Genomic DNA, 15,925 nt, shown 5'->3' on the forward strand with positions numbered 1-15,925 from the left:
CAATCCAAAGTCGAAGCTCTCCATCGGTTGATATAGTCAATGACCGGCTCTCCCTTTCGTTGCTTAGTGCTTGTCAGCTCCATCATACTAATGATATGCATAGTGCTATAAAAGTGATTAAGGAACTCTCTTTCCAACTGTTTTCAGCTGTCAATCACTTTCGGCTCTAGATCAACATACCAATCGAAAGCATTTTTTTTCAAGGTACGGACTAACTTCTTGACTAGGTGGTCCCTTTTGGTTCCTGCATTTTCGCAGGTTTCGATGAATTGAGTAACATGTTATTTCGGATTGCCCTTTCCATCAAACTACTGGAACTTAGGAGGTTGATACCCAGCTGGCATTCTCAAGTTGTTGATTCTCTTGGTGTACAACTTAGAGTACATAAAAGAAGATTGTGATGTACCTCCATATTGAACCCTTATGAAGTCTGTGATCATATCCTGCAATTATTGAACTGACGGGAAGGCGACATTGGTTTTGGTAGTTGGAGTTTAATCGTTTCAGTCATTTCTCGGGCTTGTATTTTACCTTTTAGAGTAGCAATTTCATGATATCGCTCCTCAACAGCTTTCATTAAGAGATTTATCTTCCTCTCCATCTCTACCATGGGCGACTTAGTCATTACATCAGCCATCATGACAGACACTACATCAAAGTGTGATTCTTTCTCTAGTGGATCAGAAGTAGGAGTGAAGTTGTCGAACAAGCGATTTTCTTTAATAACGATCCTGCTTTTAGGAAATTTCATCATCTATTCCCATATTTTCTCCATGACGAAAAAGTCTTGTTCTTGCTCATGCAAGATCCTCTTTGAGTGACTCCAGGTGACATGTCCCATATAGGAGCCGCTTGTAGTAGTTGTTTTGGGTGCAGCTTTCTTTGGTATCATTTGTTGATTTGTTGATTTGGATGATGAGAGAATGAAAGGATGTCCCATTGGGCGTGCCAATTTGTTCGCACGAGATTTCCGGAAAAACTTAATTCATGAAGTTGAACTTATGTTGATGTTAATGTTGATTTGATGCAATGTGATTCGATCTCTAGTACTTGATCATTTGATTCTAACTTAGTTGAATGCAACGCTTGATTTGAAAAAGCAAAGCGCGTGATATTCTTGGAGTTGAAGTCTTGGAAGAATGCTTATATCACCAAAAGACTTCGAGTGTAGTCAGCTTCAAGAGTTAAGAAGTCTTCTAATTATTGGGAGAATTCTCTCTAGGCCCTCTAAAGTGTAAAATTTCTGACCCCTACAAATAAGGAAAGCTCCTCTATTTATAGAGCTCTCTAATGAGTTTCGTAGACTTAGGTTTAGTTGGTCTATGGACCTAGCCCTTAGGCCCAATTAGTTGGATTTGGGCCTATTTTGGCATTTGGGCCTAATTAAACCCATTTTTGGGTTCAATTGGTCTTTAGTCCAAATAATAATATCAAATTGCACCAAATTAATTTTATTCAATTCAATCGTCATGAAAAAAAACACGTGGCATCATCAAAATTCGTCAATTTTTGTGTTAACTTCAATTTGGAACACATGTCAATTTTCTATTCAGGCCTAATTGGATGATTTGGCAATTTTGTCATTAATATGGTAAATGACATGGTAATTTGCGATTAATCCAAAAAAATTTTATTCAATCGTGTAAATTTTGTTTTTTTATGATAAATTTTGGATCTTAAATCAAATATTAGAATCAAATATTATAGATATCCACGTGAATGAGATAACATTTAACTTTCTAATGATAAATTTTGTAATCAAATATTAGAGATAATTTCATTTATGTGATGAGATATTTTTTTAAATAATTGAAATGTAATTAATGTAAAATTACATTATATAACCTATAACCAATCACTAAAAGTGGCAAATGGGAAAAACAAATGTTTCTCCCCATAACCCCTTTTAGATTTTCATTTACATGTATTTTTTGTTTTTAATAGGTAAATTTTAGATCTTAAATAAAATATTAGAATCAAATATTAAAGATATCCAAACTTTAAAGCAATTTAATTTACGTGTAATTTTTATTTTTTAATGATAAAATTTGGATCTTAAATCAAGTAGTAGACATAACCAAATTTTAAACCAATTTAACTTAAAGTTTTCTGTTCTAACCATAAATTTTGAATCTTAAATCAAATATTATAGATAACCAACTTTTAAACCAATAAAATCCATATGAATAATGTTTTTTTTTATAATCCACGTGAATGAGAATTTTTTTAATGATATATTTTTTACTCTAGATAAATTTCATTTCTGTGAATGAGATCATTTTTTTAGGGTAAATAAGAAAAACATATGTTTCTCTCTATAGCTCCTTTTAAATAGTATAGGTAATCAATTAATAAGTTTAGTTCTAATTACATCATAGATGTAAATTTTATTCATCCATCAATTTTTTTTACTTCTATCCCTCTTTTCCTACTTTCAAATTTAACATAAACAATTTATCTATTTAAGTATAGAATATTTAATATTGAAATTTCTCATTTCAATTTTATATAGAGAAATTTAATTCATGCATGTGTCCTTTTCCCAGTAATAATAAAAAGGAGGTTAAAAAAAGTAGAGCTCGAGCTGCACCTTTCACATTCCAATACAAAAGAGAGAGATACTTAAATTGGCTGAAAAATAATGAAACTTTTATTATGTTTGGAAAGAGAGAATATAAAAGGGTCAAAATGAAACTCTTCGTCGCTAATAAAACTTTTATTATGAGACAAAAGGTTACATGAACTATTAATCAAGGTCTGATAATATAATATTAAATCCTAAATGAAGGTCTGCTAATACCAAATCATTCTATATTGCATCATGAATAATTATAACTCCATGGGCAATAAATTCATCAAAACAACAAAGAATAATAAACTATAAAAGCATCCCTTCTTCAAAGAGATGCATTGGCCATTTGTAGACTTATGGTTGAATTTTAAACAGTTGCAGCCCAAGTCACCCTTCACATACACACTGCTTTTCTATGTACAAATCCTATCTGCAGTTGAATCGATCAACATTCATGTCGGTCTCAGTCCTCTCACTGCAGCCGCAAAGATCTAAACACAACACGAGACTGCTCATTAATTCCGAGTAGCAATCGATAACGGCATCACAAATAAGAATACAAAACATCTTAGTATGAACTTGGAATGACATCTGTTTTTCCAAGTAAAAATATCAATTTGTACCATCTTTAAAAATGAAGTGCTAATTATGGTCATATTTTTCTTTTAAAAAAATCATACCTTAGAAGGAGCTCCATTTTGCGGCTGTGTGTGTGCACAAAGTGCCTGAGATCGAGTGTGGTAGCTAACAGTTTGTTCCCCGATATTTGCTCGTGAAACCTCGTCTTGACGGAAATTGGAAGATTGAAATCGATCTCCTTCCAAGAATTCAGTTCTGGACTTACCTGCCGTTCCAAAACTAGACGAAGTATGGTCGTGGACAGAAGTTTGGGGGTCCTGGTACTTTCTCGTAAACTGAGTAGCGGCTGCTCGAGCACCAGCTATCGCAGCATTGAGTTTAGATGACTTCTCCACTTCAGATCTAGATCCTTTAGACTTGGGAGAACATAATGAGACAGATCCTGGCCTCAAGGAGAATGGATCTCTAGGATCTGGAAGTTGAAACTTTACAGGCAGTGGGCATTTAACACGGGTGAGACCTCTTACTGCTGCTTCCAATATCTGACCAAACACAATTCGATATTAGAACATACGGAAGCACACAAAATAAGAATTAAAAAGAGAATCAGAACAAGGTTCACATTTTACCCTCTTTTCTAAGTTATAAACACCCTGGTAACCGCGCATCTCGAACGGAATCAGCAATTTCTGAAACGATTAAAAAGAAATGCCATTCAGTAAACTATCTATTATTCTGCTGAAATTTGATTTCATGTTCAAATCAGTACACACCTGTGGTTGTTCACAGAGCCAACAGAAATCAGTTTGAGCTTCTACTCTAACCTGTGTTCAAATAAAATTGGTATACTTTTGTTAGCTTTCTTTTAATTAAGATATCTCAGAAAATAAGGTGTGGATGCGGAAAACAAGGCCACCCACCCCTTCAGGTACTTTATCCCAATTTTTCAGTTCTTCACCACCAACACAGCCAACCACTTCAACACACCCTGAATGAACAAAAATGTAAGAAATAATGATGGTGTCACTTTAATGATGGACTCCAAACAATAACTTTATGCAACGAGATATTTCAGTTGCCGGAATATTGGGATAGAGTTGAAAAAGAGTGCCAAAGAAAACGCAAGAACCAGTAACATGAGTAATAGAGTTCTCTATACCTAAAAGTCTTGAAACAGGATAATGTTCTGGAAACTTAAGATCAGTAATTCCATCCAAAGCATAGAGTTCCCTATAGAAATCCTCCATTGCTTTGATTGTAGAATCCTCAGGAACCTTACTCGCAGCATGAATCCAAAGACGGCCTTCAGAGATCAAAATTCAGAATTTAGAATAATCCTTACAAAACCATATCCATAAGGAAGAGGGCACTAAATTAACAAAAGATACATACACCTGTACGAAAAACAAACAAAATAACTAAAATAGGACACAGACACACTCACAAACATTCAATGTTCAACAATGTCCATATATATATATATGTGTGTGATTGCGGGGCATTCAACCATTCTAATCACTATTAGATCTGTTATTTTAGACGTCAGCTATTATTGCATAAAAACTTGAATGATTCCATCTGCAACACACCTAAATCAAAAACAAAATGTAAAACACATATGGGGTAGTTAGTAAACATACATTATTTTCCAAAAACCCCTTTTTCTCTTATAAGGTCTTCTTTTAGTTTTTCACTCTACAATAGCCCTAGAAATCTTAGTCAAATTTCTAAAACAATACCAAGTGTTTATAACTAATTAGCTTCTAAATTCTGGCTAAGAATGTCAAGAGGTAGAAATTATATTTATTGTAAGAAGCCCCCTATATATATATATGTGTGTGATTGCGGGGCATTCAACCATTCTAATCACTATTAGATCTGTTATTTTAGACATCAGCTATTATTGCATAAAAACTTGAATGATTCCATCTGCAACACACCTAAATCAAAAACAAAATGTAAAACACATATGGGGTAGTTAGTAAACATACATTATTTTCCAAAAACCCCTTTTTCTCTTATAAGGTCTTCTTTTAGTTTTTCACTCTACAATAGCCCTAGAAATCTTAGTCAAATTTCTAAAACAATACCAAGTGTTTATAACTAATTAGCTTCTAAATTCTGGCTAAGAATGTCAAGAGGTAGAAATTATATTTATTGTAAGAAGCCCCCAACTAAAAATATAAGTAAATAAGCATGGTTTTCAGAAACAGAAAATCAAAGACGACAAATGTGTTTGGTTAAACTTTTCAAGTTTTAATTTTGAAAATAAGTCATTTTAAAAAAAAAAATTAAAGACTTGAAATAACTTTTGAAACAATTTCAAATTAATTTAAATAGTTTTGTCCATCCAAACGGACCCTAATTCCCAACATAATAGATTTTAGAGTTAGAAGATAGAAGCATATGATCCAAAATCAAACAAAGGGCAAACGGTAAAGTTACTACAAACGCACGATTGCCCAATTCTACTTCTCAATTCTACTATGCTTTTGTGTTATTCCAACATTCAAACAAATTATATAGAGCCTCGTGCCAAAAAGTAGATTTGAAAGGATATGGGATTTCGAGAAGAACGAACCTCTGAGGGGAGCAGACCAGGACCTGCCCTCGATGCGTTTAATTCCATAGACAAGCAAAGAAGCCCATGGCTGATGCATCGTCAAACATGGGTTCGACAAATTCCCAGAATTTCTTCCTTTCATAGTCTATAGTTTGCAAAACAAATCGTGCCCCAGAATTTCTTCACGCTAAGTGATGCAGAGAATTGGGTACCAAACTAAAAGGGAAATTATTCACATGAATGGCGGGAGGTTTGCGAAAATCTGAAGTATTACACAGCGGGAAAGGAGAATAATCGGAAGAGTAAAATTTCCCAAAAATGAAACTCAATCTAGGGTTCGTCAAAATCTTATATTTGTGTTGTAAATCGGATACGTTTGATAAATTTATGGAATATATTCACCAAGATAATTACTCTTCTAACCTTTTGAAATTAATTAGGAAATTTTCTTATGCTACTTCGATTCATTATTATAATCTCTTTATTAGTTATTTTATTATTCTCTCTTATTTTTACTATAATTTTTTAATAAAATAGATATGTATCTAACTTTTTCTTTCTATTTTCGTTTTTAAAGAAATACCAGTTGAAACTAGTTGTGTTTCATAAGGCTTAAAATAAAAAGTACATATATTGAAATGAGACTCCTATACATATAACACCTAATAAAGTAAATTTGAGTATTTACGAGGGAATGATTGAAGAGAACTATAAAAAAAGATGTTCTCCAACCTTTTTTTCTATTATTAATTTACATGTTTGATATGGAGAGAACAAACAAACTCCCTTTAAAATAAAAACAAAAAAAATGAAAGGAAAAAAAAAAACTAAGTAATATTGTTCGCATTTATAATAAAAAAAAAACACTAAAATAAAACTAAACCACTTTGAATTAATAATAATAATAATAATAATTCTTTATTGAACAAAAAAATACTATTCTTTTATAAAAACAAAAAACAAAAATACTATTCAATCTCAACCTCACATGTAGAGATGTCCAATTTCATCATAGGGCCTCGCCCCGAACGGAGCGGGAATTTTCCCGGGGAGGGAGTGGGGAAAAAATTCCCCGTGAGCTAAACGGGGACGGAGACACGCCTCGCTTTTACATATTTATTTAATATAGTTATTTAATGTTATGTTATTATTATTATTATATAAATATTACATTTAAATTTCAAATTTGATTATTTATTGGGAAAGATAATAAATAGGTTTAAATTTAGATTAAATATGTGAATAATTTGATTTATATTTATTTCTTTCTATTAAAAAATTAATTAGTTTTTTTGGACTAAAATTTGAGTAATTTATCTTTAAATTCAAATTATCATCTAAAACTAACCATAATAAACAATGTAAATCCCCGTCCTATTCCTGCGAGGAATTTCACGAAGGGGAATGGCATCCCCCGCCCCCTGAACATCTCTACTCACATGGAAGAATAAAACATTAATAAACATAAAGAATATTGTCTCATCCGTCCTCCAAAAAAATATATATAAGATTATAAGTTTAGTGAACAACGACATACACAATACTTTACAAGTGGAAAAAATTGGGGAAAAAAACCATACATATAAGAATAATTGGAGAAATGATTTACCTATAGAAGTTAAAAAAAATGTTAATGAGAAAAGGAAAAGAAATAAATATATTTTCAATAGGGTTCTAAATAAATAAAAACATGTTAACAAAATAAAAGAGTAGAAATCAAACTGGTATAGATATCAAAGAAGGGAAAAAACCATGATGAAATATAGAATCGAGAAAAAAGGAGAAGAAAGAGAGGAAAAAAAATAGATACCTTAGAAAATTGCGAGCATAATCTAGAACATTTATATTGAAATTCTGGATTCAAAATTTAATTTATTTAATCTTAAATCAAATCTCGAAATTATTAGATAAAATGAGTTTCATTTTTGTTTTCTTATGCATTTAAGATGAATGTTTTTTTAATATTTGTCATGTATTTAAAATTGGATATAATGAGATTATTTAAGGATATCAAATAAAATTGTGGTTTTTTTTATCTAATTATTTTCTTTTTAACCTGAATTAAAGATAAAATGTTTTTTTTTCTTTTTGAAAATCTACTTTAATTTAATGTTGAATAATAGGTTTTTAGATAGCTTGAGATTAAAAATAATAATTTTTTATTTGTAGGTGAATTAGAGGTAGGTTGATAATATGAGATAGAGATAGAATGTTTTTTTTTTAATTGTCCCCTTTGTTTAACCTGAATGGGCAATTAGAGAATACAAAATGATATTCTTTTTCCTTTTTATTTAATATAAATTAAAATTTTAAGTATAAATGTGATTTTTAAAAAAATTACTATCAAAATTTGTGAAGGTCAAAAGATAGGGATTTATTTATTCAATAATTTAAATGTGAAATTTCCTAACATATTACCAAAACCATCCATTAAAATGAGCAAAAAGAGAAACCAACCCATAGATACTGAATAGATTATAAAAATATGTATTATGTTATCATATAAAGTGTGCATGCAAAATATATATTAGTTTAACATGATGCCAAAAAAATAGGGAGAGTCATTTTTCTTTTTTAATTTAACATGTGGACTGGAGATTAAGGAATGAGATCGGGGATGAAAAATCTGAGAATTTAATTAGCCAATTTAGCCGATTTAGATTTCAAATACTAATTTAACGTTATTTTGAATCAAATGAATTAGTTAGTGTAATAAGCCAAATCTTTTGGATTAGTTGATGTGGTGGTTGATTAAAAAAAATTAATAACAAATTAACGTGAAAAATTGAAAATTAAATCTAAAAATGATTTTAAGACAATAAAGTTAAAATTGAAAATTAAATATAAAATTAAGATTTAAAAATGATAAATAGAGGGTGCGACTAATGACTTAATATTTATAGAGAAATATTTATAAAGGGGTAAATCTTCTGGTTATATCTTTCTATTTTTTTTTATTTTAATTTAAACAATATTATTTTTCCTATCAAAAGCCTAAAAACTTAGATATGTTTTGATTTACAAACATCTTTTATTGATTTTAAACTTTATTTCAAAAAATCGAGAAAAGAGGGAGAAAAACGTACAAAAACAGGTAAAAATAGTAAATATTATTATTTAATCTATTTGGTGTGCATTTACAAAAATTAAAAAGTGGAGAAAAACTACATAAAAATATCTCTGAATTCTTGTTAAATTTCACAATGAAGTCTTAGTCTCCAACTTCTTTAATATTTGAGGATAAGTAGGTGATCTGTGTGTAGAAAAAAACCATAAAAACATATAAAAGTGAATACATTGAGAAAGATGACACATTAAGAAAAAATGAGAGGTCTATATTTCATCTAGGATCTAGAAGAGATATATGAAACAAAATATTTAAAAAGATGCTACTATAAACAAAATTAAAATAAGCACTTAAATGGTAACAAAATTTCAAAAAAAAAAAAATGAAGGAAAAAAGGTGGGGAGAGAAGCTTAACATTTTTTTGTTTTTCTTAAAAAAATTGAAAAAGAAAAAGGAGATACCAAAAAATTTAGAGGTTGAATTTTACTATTTATAAAGAAAATTTAGATTTCAAATTAATGAAATATAATTTGAAATTATAACTTTTCCCTTATTTTAAAGTAAATTTGAGGTTTTATAGATAAGATGTGATTTTTTTTTATTTATGATTTTAACGTTATTTAATAATTTATTGTGAAATTACATGATATAACTTTATAATCATTAGCTAAAAAGGATAAAATGAAAAATCAAATGTTTCTCCCATAACCCATTTTAGATTATATAAATGTCTTTTTTTTTTTTTTAAGAAATATGTATCTAATCCTTTTACATTATAGTTAAAAAAATCACTTTTACATTCAAAATTTCGATTTAATTATTAATTATTATCTTAAGTTTAAATACTATTTTATTGTCTAAAATTTAAGGTTTATTTTCTTTTAGTCTAAAAATTTTCAAAATATCTATTTTAGTCTCCAAACTTTGAAAAATATACTCTTTTTAATCGTGATGTTAATATTAGATTAAAAACCTTAACAAAATAATATGACGCAAAAAAAAAAAAAAAAGTTAAGTATAGATGATCATAGTATGTCGTTCTTTATTCTCTCATGGTCTTTGTTTGATTTGCTTTTGTAAATTTGAAAATTTTCATATTGTCTTCATCGTCTTCGCATTCTTTCTTCTTCAATTTATCATTTTTTCAATTGAACTAGTCTCTTCCACTATCTCTCGTTTCACTATTTCTCTTATTGCTATTTAATTTCAAATTTAGGTTTATGTTTGTGTATATATATTCAGATTCAATTTCTCTTAAATTCTATTACTACTCTTTTCACTATCCCAAGTCTCTTGTTCTATCTATCTTACTTCTTCTTTGATTTATATTTGGGATTTTATTTTTTCTCAATTGCACGGCTGCAACAATGTTTGTCGACCTTCACTTCCTCCTTAAGCGTGAACAAGAAAAAACTAGAAAAGAACGAAAAAACCAAAAAGGATGGGGAAAATAATTTTCAAATTTATAGCTTGTAATTTGCTATTAACGGCAGCAAATTGGGCATCTCACTAGCTCTGCCATTTTTGTGCAACCTGCAAATTTCTTCAAGCTTCCTCGGCAAACATTTTTGCTTCCGTAGCTTCTTTCTTCAACTAAATGAAGCCATGGGGATTGGGGAATTTTCGTGGATTTTCATGTTTTTACAAATTCAATCTGATACCCTACTTGCTTATATATAATGAGCATTTTTTAATTCGAAATAAAAAGTCATAAAAATTTAAGGATTAAAATAGGATAAGGAAGTAAAATAGTAAATAAACCTTTTAAAGAAGTCAAGTTTGTATTGAATAACTCATATAACTACAATGAACCTAGATTAACAAACATTTAATTAATGTATTAAATGTAAATTTCAACCATTAGTAGCAAAATGTAAATGTGAACTTTATGATAATTGAATTCTAAACTTTTATTTTTATGTCGAGTAGATTTATAAATTTTTAGAACTAATTTTAGAATTTTAAAAATCCAGGACCAAGTTAATAGATACCTCATAGTTTAGGAGTTGAATTTGTAATTTAACCAAACAATTATTTTAATATTTTGTTTGTATATTATTGTAAAATTGAAGAGCAAAATGACTCATCACGGTAACACGAATACCATAAAATTATAATATAATAATAAAATAACACAACATAGAAATATAGAAATCTATGGAAATTTTCTCTTCAATTTCTCACCAAAATGTCTAAAAGCAAATTCCACAAAATTCCACTATCTATAGGCAATTTGGCAACTAGATGTGACACAACTTGGACATTAAGCACATGTAGTTATAAGACACATAAATAATATATACTAAGATACATGGGCAATGGAAGACAAGACACTTGGTTCTAGGATACTAAGCATAGACATATGCTTTATTATAATATTTATAACATATATACATTTTTTTTTAATTTCATTTAGTCCACGTTTACCACACCGTAATGAAAATTGGTGTAATCGAAATAAGAATTTATTGATGGATGAATCATAATGTATCTAAATCGTAAACACAATTAGATTGCTTTTGATCATGTTTACCTATAATTATGAATCTGTCACATTTTATTGTTACTGTTACCATTATTGCTAAACCCTAATAATAGCGGTAAAAATAACAATAAATGTGGTAAATTCTTATGTTTCATACGGTTAAAGTAACAATATTTATAACGGTAACAGTAGTGAATTTCACGTAATTTTTAACCGCAATCAGATTGAACACCTTTTGTTTCTCAATTAGATTATACGATTTAATTACAAATTTCAAAGCATACTTCACATCTCATTAAGATTACAAAAGCAGGTAAACATCAACAAAAGCAATCCAGTGTGACCCACTTTTTACAATACCATTAATGGATTACTGTAAACGTGGCCTTAGTTTACTTTTAATATTAAATAAGTTATCAAAATTATATATATACATATATATAAGAAATCTTAATTTATTATTGATTATTGTTAGTTATTACTATTTAAATTGAAAGCTAAAGGCATATTATTTAGTAATGAATTTAGTTTGTTAAAAATATGAAATTAATATCATAGTAATGATCAAACATGCAATTCATTTTCCTAAAAAAAATGTCATTCCTAGATGATTACAATAATTTTTAATAAGACTTCTAATTTTAATTACAGATAATTGTTTTTTTCTTTTTTATTTCCCCCCTTTTTAATAGTTACCGTAGACAAATTTTGTTAAACTAAAAGGAATAATATTTCTATTATAATTTATATAATTCAATAAAAATAAACGTAATGAGATTTGAACCTGATTTAAAAGAGATTAGAAGATAAATTTACTACAAAAGTAGCTAGTAATTTTAATACTACATCAGTTATATATATATATATATATATATATATATAAAGAGCATAAAGTTGGAGAGGAAACTTGAACCCCTAGCCCATACTAAGTCCGCTCATGTATAGTTCATTTAATTTTTTGATGAGTAAACCATATGTTGGTTTTCGGACATTAGTCTAAAAATCTTAGGAATAAAAATATAGACTTCCTATAAGTGTGCTTTCAAAGTTGTTTCCATAAACCATTGTTGTTGAGTGAATAATAAGTTGTTTTTTAGTTCAAAAATCAGAGGTGAATGAAAGTTAAAAAGTTCTAAATGATAATAGATATCTTATCCATCATAGCTATTTAAAAAGAAAAATCTATAATATACATTGTACAAGTAAAACTAGATACATACTCATTGATGATATATATTGGTGTGTTGTTATTATGGTTGTTGTCCGGGGCTTAAAATAATAGTTTGGTTTATTTACTTTGGTTTTCATTCAACTTTAATCGTTGTACTTTAATATATTTAAATTTAGTTCACATATTTTAGTAATTTTTAAAGCAATCTATTTTATTATTTAATTATTCTTTTATTAGTTGAATTTTTTTTACCCCTCTCCATCTTTGTCCATGAACTTAGCTTAACTAAGAGTTGTATGGGTTGAGAACCAAGAGATTTGTTCAGATCTCTCGCCCCATTTATATTTAAAAAAATTCTTTTTACCCCCCTATTTGTCAAACACACACATTAAAAATATTATTATCTAAATCATTCTAATAAAAAATAACTTCAAATTTTTAAGATTTTTCAAAACTACAAAAATAAAGTATAAACATTCGAAATGGACTAAAATGGAACTAAAACCAAAATAATGACTAACTTGACTGTTATTATTATAAGGTTATACTATATTTAATTTCTCCGTTATGATTTTAAATATTATATTTTTTTTATCTTATTATTGTTTTTATTTAACAATGAATGATAAGATAACTTTAGGTTTTTAAAGAGTTTGTGTTGATTGCTAATTTGAATTTAATTTGATAGATAAAACATCAATTGTTACTAAAAAAAACACTTAATTACACAGATGAGTTCATTCGAAAGGAAAAAGGAAAAGAAAAACTGCAATAATATCGACAAAAAAATTTTATACGGTACCAATTCATTTTTAGCCATAACAATAATATTTAAGAACAAATAACGTCTACTAATTACAAAATAATTTAAGGATTAAAAATTTAACAATAATTTGAACGAATCTCACTAGATTAACTAAATAGCACATTATGAAAGTTGTACTAAAGACCTGTTGGATTTGACTATTAAAAACTGTTTTTTTCCTCATAAATCCATTTTTATTTAAACTATTTTGATAAAATTTATTTAAAATATACTTTAAAGATATTGCAAAAACTATTTCATTTATCAAATATTTTAATTTTTTTCCTAAAAAACTTATTTTTAAAATTAAACACTAATTAAATTAATACTAAAATTTAAATTTAAAACTTTTAAAAGTGAAATTCGTAGATAAAACGAATGGAAAAAAATAGGATGGGATGAATGGATGATGATTAAAATAACGAACTACAGAAACAAAAGAGAAAACGTTCACGATGGGACTCGAACCCACAATCTCCCGCTCCGGAGGCGAGCGCCTTATCCATTAGGCCACGCGAACCATTTGGTTTGAGGATAATATTTAATTTATATAGATATAAGCAAATTATTGATGAATTGAAAATAAACTTTATAACCAATATACATTTGAAACTACCAAAGGTTAAAGTTGTGTAATAATATATCAAAGTGAGCATAACTCAATTGATATATCGATATGTTAGTAACAAAAAACTTGATGAATCTGCATAGATTTTCCTTTAAAAAAAATATATAAAATTTGTTCGAATGTTTATAGCTGGCTAGAATATCTCTAACGCTAATATAATAATATACCTAAGAAATGGATAAAATATTGTAGGTCCCTATCCTTATATTTTGGAATTTTATTTGCGTCATAGTTCATTTTAATTCGTGTACTTTTTGAAAAATAGATGAATCAAATACGTAACAACACAGGTCATACACAATGTTGTTGTAATACTCAGTGACCTAGTTCGGTGGAATGCCACGTACGTACATGGAGCAATATGTCCAGATGGAAAGGAACTTTACTAATAAAGAATTAAGTGATTACAATTAAGTATTTATATGTTATAAATATTCGATAATGAAGTTCGGTGGAATGCCACGTACATACATGGAGCAGTATGTCCAGATGGAAAGGAACTTCACTAATAAATAATTAAGTGATTATAATTAAGTATTTATATGTTATAAATATTCGATAATGACTCTCATACATCCTATTCCTAGTGAGTAACTTAGACTCCCTTAAGCTTGAGATCTTCTCTCATGTTACACATTAACCTTCTTTTTCACTTATTGTTTGAAATACACTTCAAACAACTTTACTTAGACCCTCCCCAATTATGAGCTTTCATAGAATAACCAAACTTAGACTCTTCTAATTACGAATTAGTTTCAAACTTTCTGAGAAAGGTAACGAACTCGAACAAACTCTTTGAATTTCTAAGACACTCCGAGTTATTTTTAACAATACTCTCACACGACATATACGATAAATGGACCAACCTAGAAGAAGGTAAACAATAGGGATCAAGTATGGAGACTATTTTAGAAATGGAAAAAAAATATTTATTGAGAAAAACAATGGAAAGTTACTCCAATAAGATAAAAATCTTTCCAAATACCGATGCTCTTGACAAACCATGGAATCAAGCTGTCCAAAATTTTGCATGTAACAAAAATTCCGCAAACTCATCTACAATAATACTTTCTAACATCCAAAATTATCTATTGTATTTTTAGTAAACTTGAGAATTCGTTCACATGGTTAGTTTTCCGTTTATTTTCATTCCAAAACATATATAATGTGTATATGTATTCAAAATATATTGTGAAAAATCTCACATAGATATTTAATTATTTTATTTGAAAAGCCCAAACCTATCAAAAGTGAAGAGATTGAATTTATACTTTCGAATTGCATAAACAAAAATATTATTTTTAACAGATGTTTGAATTTTTTGAATATTTATTATAACCTATTAATAATTAGAATAATGAAAAATGGCGTGACATAGAGAGGTGATAATTTTTGGTTATTTATTTTCGGGTGTTTTTTTCTTTAAAAAAAAATATCTTTTTGGTCCTTAGATTTTAAGATTAGTTTTCATTTGACCCATAAATTTCAAAATGTTACGCATTAGTCCTTAAATTTTGAGTTTGGTTTCAATATAATCCGCGAGTTTCAAAATGCTACAGATTTGAGTTTTGTTTCAATTTAGTCATTAGCTTCAAAATGTACACCTATAGCCTCGTTTATTCATGAAATATCCACGTTCAGTTATTGACATTAATGTCTATTAATTAATTTAAAATGAATATGAAGTAAAATTTTAAATTTAATTTTAATAATGATGAAAAATAGTAAAACTTAATTAATCAGAAGAGGTTAGCACTAAATGTAGAAAATGAATATCGGGCAAAAGAATCAAGATTAAAAGTATAAATATCAAAACATAGAAACCAAATTGAAACAAAATTCAAATCTCAAAGATAAAATCGCAACATTTTGAAATATAAAGACTAAATTCAAAATGAGCTCAAAATTTAAGAACTAAACATGTAAACTTTTATAATCTACGGACCAAAAAGAAACTAATTCCAAAACTTAAAGACTAAAAATATATATTTTTTTGGTTAATTTGCAAAACTTTCCTATTGTTTGAAGAAATTTAGAATTTATTTTAAAAGTTGG

The 15,925-nt window shown here is 28.2% G+C and overlaps 1 protein-coding gene and 1 non-coding gene across 2 annotated transcripts; both read right to left on the reverse strand.

Moving 5' to 3' along the window:
- Positions 1–2,697: 2,697 nt before the first annotated feature.
- LOC120079387 (RNA-binding ASCH domain protein) lies at positions 2,698–6,170 on the reverse strand. The gene is made up of 7 exons (XM_039033550.2): positions 5,733–6,170; positions 4,311–4,454; positions 4,072–4,139; positions 3,925–3,975; positions 3,781–3,840; positions 3,253–3,693; positions 2,698–3,063 (listed from the first exon to the last, which is right to left on the reverse strand). Exons 1-7 carry the CDS (start codon positions 5,854–5,856, stop codon positions 3,025–3,027), a joined length of 927 nt encoding a protein of 308 aa, XP_038889478.1. The 5' UTR covers positions 5,857–6,170; the 3' UTR covers positions 2,698–3,024.
- Positions 6,171–13,689: 7,519 nt separating this feature from the next.
- TRNAR-CCG (transfer RNA arginine (anticodon CCG)) lies at positions 13,690–13,762 on the reverse strand. Its single transcript has one exon. It is a non-coding gene; the product is annotated as a tRNA-Arg (tRNA).
- Positions 13,763–15,925: the final 2,163 nt, after the last annotated feature.

This window comes from Benincasa hispida, chromosome 6 (genome assembly GCF_027475165.1).
Source record: "Benincasa hispida cultivar pf3 chromosome 6, pf3_genome.v1.1, whole genome shotgun sequence".
Lineage (NCBI taxonomy): Eukaryota > Viridiplantae > Streptophyta > Magnoliopsida > Cucurbitales > Cucurbitaceae > Benincasa > Benincasa hispida.